This window comes from Colius striatus, chromosome 9 (genome assembly GCF_028858725.1).
Source record: "Colius striatus isolate bColStr4 chromosome 9, bColStr4.1.hap1, whole genome shotgun sequence".
Lineage (NCBI taxonomy): Eukaryota > Metazoa > Chordata > Aves > Coliiformes > Coliidae > Colius > Colius striatus.
In genome coordinates this window covers 24,794,765-24,809,196 of record NC_084767.1, presented here as the reverse complement: position 1 = coordinate 24,809,196, position 14,432 = coordinate 24,794,765, and the positions used below count along the sequence as shown (strand labels likewise).

Below are 14,432 nucleotides of genomic sequence, written 5' to 3'. Positions count from 1 at the left end.
ACCAGTTACTGTTCTGACTCCAGCAGTGGATGTCCCTGTTGCAACTGTGAACTCTCACACCCAGACAGCAGACTCCATTGCTGTTACCACTGTGGACACTCATACCCAGATGGTGGATATTGCTGCTGTGTCCACTCAAACTCAGACTGCTGCTGCTACAACTGTGGGTGTAAAAACCCAGACTGTTACTGTTAAAACTGCAGCTACTCAAACCCAGGCAGCTGATACAATTGCTGTTGAATCAGAGTATCAATTTGTGCCAATATCAGTTGCTCCTGTACAGGAAAGGAAATACACAAAAAAATCAGTTTGCAGCACAAAGGATGAAGATGAACAAGGGATATCACAGAGGAAAGAAGAGTTGGAGCCAGAGATAATCTGAGTGAACTGCGAGATGTGTGGAAAGATTACAGCCGTTATCACCTGGATGCTCCAATGTTGGGAAAATTGAGCCCACATTTTGGACTTAGAGGGCAAGGAAGCCAGGCAATTGGGCTCCTTGTCCCATTGATAAGGCTATGAGAAGACCGTCACAAACGCTCAGCCTCTGGAGACGACTTCTGTTGGGCGTGAAGGAAAGATATCCCTTCAAGGAAGATATTACAAGCCCCCCAAGCAAGTGGACCACCATGGAGAAAGGCATTCAGTATTTGAAGGAGTTAGCTGTGCTGGAGATTATTTATAATACTATGCGTCCACAGACCCAGATAAAATTCAATGCACACGAGTTATGTGGCGAAAGTTCCTACGAAGTGTACCATCAAACTATGCCAGTTCATTGGCAGTTGTCTCCTGGCAAGAAGATGAGAGGCAAATGGTGAAACAACTAGCTGCTCAACTTTGGCTATATGAAGAAAATGTGTCTTGTCCCCTACAGGCTGTTGTTTCAGCTGTAGAGAAAATGTCACGGAAGATTGACCAATTTGTATCTCGCTCTCCACCTGCCAGTACTCCAGCTCTTAAGAGTAAGTGTCCCTGTGCTCAAGAGCAGGAACGTAAGGAGTATACACCCCAGGATGTTTCACGGTCCCATCACCAAGACCAAGGAGAGAATATGAGCAAGTGGGATAGGCCACCTACCTCATCGACTCCAAGGCCACCCACTCCACGATCACCCCCTCCAAAACACAGGCACAGGAGTTGCGGAGAGGAAAGGTTAAAAGAAGTGACTCTCCTTGGAGGAATGCTGCTCCAGTTTCCAGTGAGCAACTCCCTAGACAAGATAGGAGGGTCGATTTCAATTTTAATTCCCTCGAGGGGACCTCTGGTGTTTCCTGGGAAAGAGTAAATGATGACTACGACGACCAATATTAGGGGGCCCTGCCTCCAGCCAGGTGGAGGAAAGGGATAATCAGGTTTATTGGACTGTGTGGATTCATTGGCCTGACACATCAGATCCACAAGAATACAAGGCTTTAGTGGACACCGGTGCACAATGTACTCTGATGCCATCAAATTTTAAAGGGACAGAATCCATTTGTATTTCTGGAGTGACAGGGGGATCTCAACAGCTATCTGTATTAGAAGCTGAAGTGAGTCTGACTGGGACAAATTGGCACAAGCATCCCATTGCAACAGGCTCCAAAGCTCCATGCATTTTAGGCATAGGTTATCTTAAGAGAAGATATTTTAAGGACCCAAAAGGGTACCAGTGGGCTTTCGGTGTGACTACAGTGGGGGTAGAAGAGATTGAACAATTATCCAGCATGCCTTTCAGAGGACCCTTCTGTTGTGAGGTTGCTGAAGGTTGAGGAGAAACAGGTACCAATTGCAACCACAACAGTGCACCGTCGGCAATACTGCACCAAGACCCTGTGACTCCCATTCATAAGTTGATTGGCCAATTGAATTGAATCCAGTCAGTTTGCAGAGGTAAAAGCCATCCAATTGGCTTTAGACATTGCTGAACGGGAAAAATGGCCAAGGATCTACCTCTACACTGATTCGTGGATGGTGGCAAACGCTCTATGGGGATGGCTACAGCAATGGAGACAGAACAACTGGCAACGACGGGGCAAATCTATCTGGGCTGCTCGAGAAAATTGGCAGAAAATTGCTGCTCGAGTGGAGAAACTAGTTGTGAAGGTGCACCATGTAGATCCTCACGTACCCAAAAAGCAGGCCACGGAAGAACATCTGCATAACCAGCAAGTTGACAAGGCTGCTAAGATTTCTCAGATAGACCTGGATTGGCAACACAAGCGGAAGTTGTTTCTAGCTCAATGGGCCCATGATGGTCATCAAGGAAGAGATGCTACCTATAAATGGGCTCATGATCGAGGGGTGGACACTATTGCACAGGTTATCTGCGAGTGTGAGACGTGCTACAATTAAAGAAGCAAAATGGTTGAAGTCCACATGGTATAAAGGGTGATGGCAGAAATATAAATATGGAGAGGCCTGGCAGATTGATTACATCACACTGCCACAGACTCGTCAAGACAAACGCCATGTGCTCACAATGGTCGAGGTGACCACAGGATGGTTGGAAACATATCCTGTGGCTCATGCCACCGCCCAGAACACTATTCAGGGCTTTGAAAGGAAAGTCCTCTGGTGACATGGCAACCCAGAAAGAACTGAATCAGACAAATGGGTCACACTTCAGAAACAACCTCATAGATACCTGGGCCAAAGAGCACGGCATTGAATGGGTTTATCATATTCTCTGTCATGCACCAGCCTCTGGAAAAGTTGAGCAACACAATGGGTTATTGAAAACCACACTGAAAACAATGGGAGGTGGAACTTTTAAGCATTGGGATACACACTTGGAAAAGGCCACCTGGTTAGTCAACTCCAGAGGATCTGTCAGTCGAGCTGGCCCTGCCCAATCTGAATCCTTGAATATTGTAGAAGGGGACAAAGTCCCTGTGGTACATGTAAAAGATATGTTAGGGAAAGCAGTCTGGGTGTGTCCTGCCTCGGGTAAAGGCAAACCCCTCTGTGGGATTATTTTTGCTCAGGAACCTCGGTGCACTTGGTGGGTGATGTGCAAGGATGGGGAGACTCAATGTGTGCCTCAAGGGAATTTGATTCTGGGTGAGAATAACCCATGGATTAAATTGTATAATGATAGCTGTTGAATGTCATTATTCCTATAGTTGCTCTATGTTATGGATGTGTAGGTGATTATGATGTGTGAACCTAGACATGACGTGTAGATGGTATAGAATAAGGAGTGGAATGTCCTGGTTTGAGCTAGGATAGAGTTAATTCCCATGAGGAACTAGGAAAGAGTACAGTCTGAACAGCTGACCCATGCTGACCAGCAGGTATTCGATACCATCCTAAAGTCATGCCCAGTATATAGGTAGGGAGCCAGCCAGAAGAAGCTCCCTTCCAGGGTCGCGACCGGAGAGGTCGCTTAGGTCGGGTCCCAGGTGGTGAGCAACTGTGTCACTCACTAGTTTTCTTTGTAATATCCCCTTGTCTTTGTTATAGTTGTTCCTCTTCAACTTTCTCCTAGTAAACTTACACGGGCTCTTTTACTTCACCCCCCCCCCCCACCCCCCCGGGAGGGGAGGAGTCGCAGATTTTTCCCTTTGCTCCGGCTGGGCAAAACCACAACAATTCTTTGCAACTTTAATTGGGCACTTCACATGGAAGCCTGAGGGATGGCTGCCAAAAAATGAGTGGCTATTCAGTAGCTATCTAAACTATAGGTGCAAGGTAGAGAAGCATAACCATCAGCACCTCTATCCTTGACGTTATCTATTGACCAAATAAACTAAATTATCTTAGAGTCAGCCTTAATATTTCCTAAAGGGGTAAGGAGGCTCTTAAAAGAGTAGTGGGAGACATAGGATTATCATCAGCAAATATGTAACCAAGATGGAAATGCCACTCTTTGCTGAAATAGGATGCTGTACTATGAGAAATTTTGATGAACGCCATGAGCTTCACATGGTGCAAGATGCTATCCAGGGCAAAGCTGAATATCACAGTTGGCCTGAAGTGATGTACGCTCGCTCACAGTGCTTAACATTTGATTTTTTTTTATTGCTTCCTTGCAAACATGAAGCTAAATTCAGAGCTGCTGTAGCCACAGGCAAAACCATCGAGTTCAATAAAACTCACCCCACAGCCCCCAGGAGCCAGGCTGGTGTTCAGCACTGAGTGATTCCAAAGCATCAACATGATGAGTGGTGTTGGAGACAATCAAACCCCACACTCATTCTATTTCCAGCTTTAACTTCCCATCTGTGCAGGGGCCTCTTGAATTCATAGGTTTTCCTCTATATCCTTATGGAGCTGTGGTGGGAACCAGGCAGGTGGAGTTTGCTGGGGTATTGCAATGGGTGCTTCTCTTGCATTTAGGACATGCCCACTGCTGAATGAGGCAGATGCCCTGGTGACAGAGGATACACAGAAGGCAGAATACCTTCTTCACCTCTGTCTATACTGCTGGAGACTGTCCTTAGGAGCCCCAGACTCCAGAGGAAGTCAGGTTAAAGGAGGAGTTTTGTTTGGTTGGTGAGGACTGAGGTAAGGATCAGTTGGGCAACTGGATGTACATAAATCCATGGACCCCAATGGGATGCACCCACGGGTGATGAGGGAGCTGGCAAATGTCATTGCATGGAGAACAGGAGAGGTGCCTGAGGACTGGAGGAAAGCAAATGCTATTCCAGTCTTCAAAAGGGGTAAGAAGGAGGAGCCGGGTAACTACAGCCTCACCTCCATCCCTGGAAAGGTGATGGAACAACTTATCCTGGGTGCTGTCTCCAGGCATTTAAAGGACAAGAGGGACATTAAGTGCAGTCAACATGGTTTTACCAAGGGGAAGTCATGTTTGACCAACCTGATAGCCTTTTATGAAGATGTAACCAGGTGGATAGATGGTGGTAGTGCAGTGGATGTGGTTTATCTTGATTTCAGTAAAGCATTTGACACCGTCTCCCACAGTATCCTCACAGCAAAACTGAGAAAGTGTGGGCTGGATGATCAGGTAGTGAGGTGGACTGTTAACTGGCTGAAGGGAAGAAGGCAGAGAGTGGTGATCAATGGAGCAGGATCTAGTTGGAGGCCTGTATCTAGTGGAGTCCCTCAGGAGCCAGTGCTGATGAATATGTCCAGCCCCTCAGGGGCCATATTCATTAGTGACCTTGATGGGGGAACAGAGGGCACTGTCAGCAAGTTTGCTGATGATAATAAACTGAGGGGAGTGGCTGACACACCAGAAAGCTGTGCTGCCATTCAATGAGACCTGGACAGGCTGGAGAGTTGGGCAGGGAGAAATCTAATGAAATTCAACAAGGGCAAATGTAGAGTCTTGCATCTAGGAAAGAATAACCCCAGGTACCAGTACAGGTTAGGGAATGAACTGTTAGAGACCAGTGTAGGGGAAAGGGACCTGGGAGTCCTGGGGGACAGCAGGATACCCATGAGCCAGCAATGTGTCCTCGTGGCCAAGAAGGCCAATGGCATCCTGGGGTGTATTAGAAGGGCTGTGGGCAGTAGGTCAGGAGAAGTTCCCCTCTACTCTGCCCTTGTGAGACCACATCTTGAATATTGTGTCCAGTTCTGAGTCCTTCAGTTTAACAAGGACAAGGAGCTGCTGGAGAGAGTTCCATGCAGGGCCAGCAAGATTATGAAGGGAGTGAAAGCATCTTCCTTATGGTGAAAGGCTGAGGTAACTGGGGCTCTTTAGCTTGGAGGAGACTGAAGGGTGACCTCATTAGTGTTTACAAATATGTAAATGGCAGGTGTCAGGAGGATGTAGCCAGGCTCTTCTCAATAATGTCCAATGATAGGAAAAGGGGCAATGGGTACAAGCTGGAACATAAGAGGTACCAAAGAAATACAAGGAAGAATTTCCTCATGGTGTAGGAGCACTGGCACAGGCTGCCCAGATGGGTTGAGGAGTCTCCTTCTCTGGGGACATTCAAAACTCACCTGGATGAGTTCCTGTGTGACCTACTCTAGGTGGCCCTGCTCTGGCAGGGAAGTTGGACTAGATGATCTTTTGATCCTTTCCAACCCTTAAGATTCTGTGATTCTATGAGTCGTGAGTTATTTCCAGCATGGCAGTATCCCAGTCTGGAGGATTTGGGGTTGCTTTGAAACACCAGCATGCCACTGAGTCCTAGAGGACCTAATCTCACATCTTTGGGTATTGTTACATGACAGATCAGGGGTCTGTTAATGCCTATGGAAGGGATTAGATGTATTCCCTCCATACCAGGAGTGCAGTTCAGCAGCACAATGTGGATCATCACTCAGGCATACCTTACACATATAGCTGCAAAATTTGTTGTCACTCTTCCCAACCAACCAACCAACGAACCAACCGTATCTGATTTTTCTTCCTCTCTCCCATCAAAACAGCATCTGTATGTCTCTAATATATCTCCATACAAATTTTCACAGCAAACAGCCTGGAGTGCTGTGGTCTGAGTATTAACTATGTTAATCAAAGCAAATCTCACAATTATGTTGTCTGTGGGAGCAGCAAACTTCTCCCATCCGTCTCTCTGAGCAATGAAAAGTGATTACTGCCCTGTTTTCATTGCAGCTGTAGTTTCAAGATGCTTTTACAAAGATCAGGGCAACAGTCCTTTCCCAAAGTAGCTTCTTGTTCCTACTACTGTTATCATAGGTAACTTTCTTGATGTCATCAAATGTTTCTGAGCAGCATCTTTCTTTGAACAATAATTAAAAAACCCCAAACAAGTTGCTGTGCTGTTCTGTCTCATTCTTTTTTATTTTTTACATCAATTTGGCATATTGTGGTCTCAACCTGCTCCCCTAAGCAGCAGAAAGCCACAGTGGGAAAAGCTCAGGACAGTCCCCAGCAGCACGGGGAGCTTCTGCAATGTTGAGAGGTTGGCCTAAGGGGGAAAAAATAATATTGGAGAAATTAAAGGAGTCTGGTTCACTCTACTGGAAATTAAAAAAAAAAAAAAAGGCCTTTGTTTCTTGATGTGGGGTCCAGCAGTAGCTTTATGGGCTCCAGCTCCTCCAAGGCCAGGCACAAAGCCACGTAGCATCTCCAGGTACTGGATGTTATCTCAGGCAGTGCATTAGTGATCAGCTCTACAAAAAAACAAGGTCACTGAAAAACTCCCCCACAGCCTTGCCTTTGCATAGAAAATGACACTTCTCTGGGGCATATTTTCCACTAAATACCAGTGGGGCAGCATCTGTTTCTGAGTTCATCTGTCTCAGGTCTCAGCTGTGGGCACAGTGCTCACTGCTTTCCGTTTCAGATCCACTTCTCCAATACGAAGGGAAAAAATTGGGGCTGGCTGAGAGTGATTGTGTTGGAAAATTGGATTGCAGGAAGTGGAAATTTAAGTTGAATTATCACAAATGGAGTGTGGAAATTTTGTCTTCCATTAAAAATCCATGTTTCTATGGGATGTGAATAGCAAGAGGAGGAGAGAGGATACAAAAATGCTTCGTCCAGCTTGCTGTGCAGGCAAAAGAAAACTTACCTCTGGCAATAAAGAGGCAGATATTTTGAGAGTGTGCTGGGGAAAAGAAAAGGTCCAGAGCAGTCATAGTGTTGGCTGAAATTAAAAGTACCAAAGTCTGACATGGATGTCCTGGAACAGCAGCAAAACATCACATAGGAGGGCAGTTGTCAGTGGAAGCCACAGCCAGGTTTCAGGACCAGGCTGTTATGTGGAGGCTGACCATCTGACAGCAGCAGGCAATCAGAACATCCTCTTAAAGAGGGACAGGTGCTTACTTCAAGTTTAAATATGGCTACCTGTCATGAGTTTGTGAGAAGCTGTTTCTGGTAATGGGGGAAGGGGCTGTAAAGATGGTTCCTGTCAGAAGCTGCTTGAAACTCTGCCCAGGTCTGAGTCAGACCCACTGCTGGGGCTGAACCAATTGGGTGCCTCTGTGACCACTGTTTTAAGAAGCTGGGAGAGGAAGGTTGTTCTTTCTGGGAAGTGGTGGAAGGAGTTGGATGAGAGCAAAACAACCATGCAGATCCCAAGGTCAGTGAGGGAAGAGACAAGGAGGTGTGTGCTGGAGCAGAGATTCCCCTACATCCCCTGATGAGATGGCAGCTGTGGCCCTGCAACCCTTGGAGGGTAATAGTGGAGCTGAGATCTGCCAGCAGCTCATGGAGGACCCCACGCCAGGGATGGTGACTGTCCCTAGAGGGGCCATGACTCTTTGTGAAGACAGCATTCCAGCAAAATGTAGCTGGAGTTCTGCCACTGTGGAGGAGACCCATAGGGAGGGTTTGTGAGGAGTTGCAGCCTTGGGAAGGACTCATGCCACAGAGGTTCAGACTGTATCCTGTGGGAGACACCCTGCATTGGAGCAGGGGGAGAATATGAGGAGTCCTCCTCCTCTGAGAAGAAGGAAGCAGCAGAGACCATCTGTGATAGACTTACCACAACCCCCGTTACCCGTCCCCTGTGCTGCTCTATCTCTACCCCTGGAGAAAGAGATACTGGGAGCAGGTTGCTGAGCCTGGGAAGGCTGGGGGAAGGAGACCTTAAAGTGCTGGTTGTATTTTTCTCATCATCCTGTTCTATTGTTTTTTTACTTTCTGTTTGTTCTGTTTCTAGTTGTTGATGGATTAAACTGTCCTTACTTTCTTCCCTAAGTTGAGTAGTGGAGTCAGTTTTGCCCAGAACCATAATTGTCAGTGAGCCCACCCTGCCCTTGTCTTGATCCACAAGGCCCTTGGATATCTCTTCTCTTCCCATCTTGCTGGGGCCTCCACCATCCTAAGGAAGGTGGGGGTGTGTGTAGAGGGTGAGCGAGCAGCTTGCATGGTGCTTCATTTGGCTTTTCCATATTGCTGTGTGTCCGTGGCTGGTTAACTCCTAGCTTTGAAGTTCTTTGTGCTGTGGAATGGCTGAGGTTGGAGGGGACCTTTGGAGGTTGACTTTCCCAAAGCCCAGCTCAGAGCAGAATCTAAACATTCCCCAGGCCATCATGCTGCTCCTTGACCGCCAACAGACCAGTGTAGCCTGAAATCAAGCTCAACAAGCCATGTTGAAATTCCTTGTTTGGAGCAAAGCCTGCTTCTTCCTGATGGATTCATGGACTGGCCAGGTGGTGGAGAAGACAGCATCCCCATTCCATGGCAAGGCACAGCTCTGCCTTTCCAAGTCCTGCTCGTGGAATAAAGTGGCAGCCCTGTGGTACACCCCATCACCTCAAATTCAAGTGTAGGATCAATCAAAAGCCTCTGTTTGTTGTGGCTTCATTAAAATGGATGTTAAAAGTTTCTGTATAGCCGATCTGCATTTGGAGAGGCCTTGTAATAAGGATGGGAAGTTGCTTAATGTTCAGGCACAGTTTGGCTCAGCAGCAACCTGAATTACCTGGCTCTAATTCCAGCCCTGTCAAACATGTGGCCTGTTGAGCTTAAGCATGGGGTCGTGAGGAACATCTTAATCAAGTCAGGGTGCTAATAAATCTGTGAGATTACATTAATAGTTCTCTTAGACTATAAAACATGAGACCCCAGCTCAGCCTGTTTCCAGCCATGTAGGGACCCTGTTTCCCCTTTGAAACAGCCTGAAGCCTTCTTTAAAGCACTAACAACTTGCCTGTAATTTCATGTCTGTACACAGTCTCATCTTTTAAACACACCTTGTGCACTAGAGGCATAGATTAGGACCAGTGGCCAGCTGAGGGGTGACATTTCAGAGCAGCAGTCAAGCTACAAGATACTTCATTAATGTCTTCATGCTGTCCTGATGCCACAAGTGGGACTGCCTTGATTTTTTTTCCACGTGGTGTTGGCTCAGACATTGCTTCCTGGCACTATCTGATGCAAGAGTGAGAGGGGAGGAAAAGAGGGCCAGCTGGGTAATGGGCATTTGTGGGGCTCTTATGGGAAGGAGTCTTTTTTTTGGGGGTGGAATTATTTTTGTTAATTTGATATTATAAATCATCTGTGTCTAACACCCTGAGAGTGGGGGTCCCTGGGTTTGCTGGGCATTTGGGTATGGCTGCCACAGTCCTGGGGGATGAATTGGCTCTGGTCCCTGCAGCTTCACAGGCTCACCAGGCTGAAGCAGCAAAGGCTAGGCTGTGGCCTGATCCTTGTCCTCATGGACTTGTCCATCTTGCAGTCAAATTTTAGGAGAAATACTAAATTAGTGGTCAACTGAGTAGAAAATAGCACAGTGATGGGGCATCCAATGCCATTTGTACTAGGGATCATGTAGAGAAACAGGAGGAGGAAAGTTTCAAGGCCTTTTTTTCCCTTTGCTGCCTGACAACAGCCTAAAACCATGAGCCAAGTGATGGGCATGGGATGGAGGCTCAGCACTGAGCAGGCTGGGAGCATTGCTTCTGCTCTCGGCAGCAGCAGTGTGGTGGTGGGAGCCCAGCGAGGGGCTGGGGCAGCCTCTGCCCGCTTCCTGGCACTTAGAGCTGCTACACCCAGTGGAAAAACAACCAAAAAAAAGAGTATTTATTCCTGTTACTCCCATGTGTTTTTGCAGGTCCAAACTGCTTTGCAGGAACCACGATAATTCCGGCCGGCATCGAAGTGAAGGTGGATGACTGCAACATCTGCCACTGCCACAATGGGGACTGGTGGAAGCCGGCGCAGTGCTCCAAGCGTGAGTGCCAGGGCAAGCAGGCTCTGTAGTGGCACAGCCTCCCACTGACCAAGCAGCCTGATGATGACGAAGGAACGGCTTTGACACTGCACACGTGTCTGACTTCCCGCCAGCTGCAACAGCGTCACCAGCAAAATCTGTGAGGGTTTCACACAAGCAGAGATTTTAACTCATGGGGAAGGGTCTCCCTCTCCCTTGCTGTCCTGCGCAGCTCTCGCCTCACACACAATGTATCCAGTATTAGGTATCTACTCTGCTTTTGTAGTTATCAGTGCTTGATCAGGATAACAACACAGCCCACATGACCTCCGAGACTGGTGACGCCTCCGAGATTCCAGTCAATTCACTGCTCTCACTTTCTACAATGTGGATTGTGGGGTTTTTCACATTTATTTATTTAAAGGGGTTTTGCAGTTGTGATTTTTTTTTTAAAGCCTCTTCCTAAGCTGGGATCATCAGGGCAATACAGCTATGAGTGAAGTGATGGATCATTTTTATTGTGTCTCTAAGGAGGGGCCACTAAGGACAGGAGGAAGGTAGAAATTAAAGGGGGAGGAAAGAGTTTAAAGAAACCAAACAAAGCAGAACAAAACCCACCCAACTGGAATGTAACCTGCAGAAGGACAGAGGCAGATGCAGGGGTATAGCCTGGACACCCCAGACACAAGCTGTATCTGTTACACTTTCTCCACTGCGTGGGGACAATAAAGTCAAAGACACTTACAGAGTCGCTGTGACCTTGATGGAGTGTGAAGGCACCACCAGCTGCACAGGCCATGATCCCAAAGCCTTGGGAAGGCCCAGAAAATTACGGCTTCCCAGGGCTGTCCCCATGGGAAGCCTGGCTGGTGGTGGAGCAGAGGGAAGGGGTCCCACCAGTGCTGTGGTGCTGCAGGCCTTGGCCCAGCCCTGTTTTGCCAGCACTGAGGCTGCTTGCTAGAGCCGAGGGCACTGTGTCATTGACCTCAACAACAGTGGGACTCGGCAACCACAAGTGAAAATTCAGATGTCCAGTCCTCCCACTCTGCCCAACACCCTTAGGGAGGGATCCAGAAACATCCCATGGCCATGCCAGCAATAAACCAGGTCAGCTGGTGGGTAAGATGCCTTGCTGGAGCTGCCCTGGCTCTCCCCTAGTCCTAGGAGCATCCGTACTGCTGGGAATAAAGTCACCCTGGGTGCCCAGGGGCCAGGGATGGGCTGGCTGCCTCAGTGGGCATTGGCTCCTGGTAAAGGGTCTCTCCAGAAAGCAGCTCCATCCCTACCTGCTGGGAGGGGAGGTCCCTGCCAGCAGTCAAGAGTCTCCTTCAGGCTTTTTGGCCCTGGCACCTCGTGCTTTCTCAGGCTGCAGCTTCCAAGTGATACTGTAAGCGAAAATCCACCACTGTTGTTTACCTTCCCTGCCCAAGTGAGCACAGGAGCCTTGCCCATTTGCTGCCCACACTTAGTTTGCTGCTTTTTGGTCATTAGGGGGATGATGCTGATTTTGGTCAGACTTCAGTCCAGCACCTGCTCTTAACAGAAATGGCAGCAAATCATCAAAGCAGATCAGCATGGTCTGTCATGGTTTATGCATACCATTTCCTTTATATTTTTATTTCTTCCCCATTTTTGCATTTCACTGGAGAGCAGGGAGTAGGACAAGGAGTAGCAGCAGGGTGAGTGCCATACTTGGGCTGAGCATTGACTTCCTGTGAGTGGAACTGGCGCCGTTACAGAAGTCATCGCCACGTTTCTTTGCAAGCCGTTGCCTGTCAGTGACTAACCGGTTTCAAAATTTACAAACAATAGTGTGCCTGAAACTAGTGAGGAAAATAAAAATCTGTAAAAAAATGGGGGGGGGGGGGGTGATGGGAGAGTCTAGAAACAAAATTTGATGTGTAAAAGACTATATTATTAAAAAATTATTTTGTTAAATATAAAATGTGTGAACCAGCAAAAAAAAACCAAAACAAAATAGATATTGGTGGCGTATTTTACTCTGTTGATCCTCATCTCCTTGAGCTGCCCATTCCACATCCCATCCCTTGCTCCAGCCCCTGACTCTCTGCAGTGCTGATGAGTGGGAGGAGTGGGCACAAAGCCTGGGAACAACTGAGAGAGTACCCAGGATGGGATGGGATGGGATGGGATGGGATGGGATGGGATGGGATGGGATGGGTCACCCAGCAGTGAATCAGTTCTGCTTTGTCAGAAGGCTGGATCAATGGGCCAAGGCCAGTTGTATGAGGTTCAACAAGGCCAAGTGCCAGGTCCTGCACTTGGGCCACAACAACCCCAGGCAGTGCTACAGTGGGGCAGAGTGGCTGGAAAGCTGTCCAGCAGAAAAAGACCTAGGAGTGTTAATTGTCAGCCAGCTGAACGTGAGCCAGCAGTGTGCCGAGGTGGCCAAGAAGGCCAATGGCATCCTGGCCTGTATTATGAATAGTGTGGCTAGCAGGACTATCAGGAGTGATGATGTCCGGGTACCCAGTGCTGGTGAGGCTGCAACTTGAATACTGGGCCCAGTTCTGGGCCCCTCAGTACAAGAAGGCCATTGAGGTGCTGAAACATGTCTAGAGATGGGCAACAAAGCTGGTGAAGGGCCTGGAGCAGAAGTCTGATGAGGAGCAGAAGTCTGATGAGAAGCTGCTGAAGAAGCTGGGGATGTTTAGTCTGGAGAAGAGGAGGCTGAGGGGAGATACGATCCTTCTGTACAACTACCTGAAAGGGAGTTGTAGTAAAGTGGGGGTTCGTCTCTTCTCTCGAAAAATGAGTGACAGGACAAGAGGAAATGGGCTCAAGTTGTTTCAGGGGAGATTTAGACTGGACAATAAGACAACTTTTTCACCGAAAAGGTTGTTAGATACTGGTGCAGACTGCGCAGGGAGGTGATGTAGTCCCCGTCTTTGGAGACATTTAAAAGTCATGTAGCTGAGATACTGAGAGACATGTTTTAGTGGTGAGCTTGGCAGTGTGAGGTTAGTGGTTGGCCTTGATGATCCTAAGAGTCTTTTCCAACCAAAACCTTTGAATGAATCTATGGCAAGGGAGGCTGTTCACAGCTGCTGCACTGTGGGGGGAGCCGTCAAGGAGCAGCACGACTCCAAGGCTCTCCCTTTAACCTTCAGCTGTTGTTGCTGCTTACTGGTGCCATTTTAGATTTGATGCCATTTCCTGAACATGGAAATTTGTTTTCAGCTCACAAACTCCATTTAATACCTCCAGATGCATCATTATTTACACTGATTAGTAGTTACTCTAATTAATTACAGCTTAATTACTGTAGTTAATGTTTGTACAGTGCTTGGAACAAGTACAGCACTATACGTGCCACATATTATTATTTTCTTCATTATTAATTAAGCATCATCTCCATTCCATGCTGTGCTACTTCATTATTTCCCAAGGAGTTGTACTAGCACCCTTGTTCTCACCCAGGAGTACTTTACTCCCAGTTCCCACTGGGATGCTGTGGAGTTGGCTGATTGCTAAGCAACATGGAGATGCTCATTTTTGTCCCCTCACCCTTTCAGTGCACTGAGTCTAAAAAACAAATGGGGAAAAAAAGAAAAGCTGATGACAGAGGGACATCCCAAGGTCCATGCACCATGAGCTGGAGCATGCTTTTGGTTGATGTGATGGGGAAGCCCTGCAGATCTCAGCACAGATGTTGCTGTGAGGTGTCCCTGAGGTGCTGGCTCAGACAGAAGGGAGGATCTGATTGCCCGAAATACAGCGGCGTTGGGCCGGGGTCACAGAATCACAGAATCTTAAGGGTCCCGTAGCTCTCTCTTCCTGGGCCCCTGGGCAGTGGTGGGGTGAGGCCTGAGGTCACAGGGAGGAGCGATGGACACTGTGCAGCTTCTCTGGGGGTTGATGTGGAAGGTTCACCAGTCATTG

General features: G+C 47.8%; 1 protein-coding gene across 2 annotated transcripts in view; it reads left to right on the top strand.

Annotated features, from left to right (window-relative positions):
* VWC2L (von Willebrand factor C domain containing 2 like) overlaps positions 1-12,358 on the top strand; it is a 58,662-nt gene extending 46,304 nt beyond the window's left edge. The window contains exon 4 of one of the 2 annotated variants that reach the window (XM_062002219.1): positions 10,431-12,358. In XM_062002219.1, the coding sequence (XP_061858203.1) occupies positions 10,431-10,579 (149 nt within the window). In that variant the 3' untranslated portion in view covers positions 10,580-12,358. The remainder of the gene's footprint in view (positions 1-10,430) is intronic. The other variant, XM_062002224.1, reaches the window with a different exon arrangement.
* Positions 12,359-14,432: the final 2,074 nt, after the last annotated feature.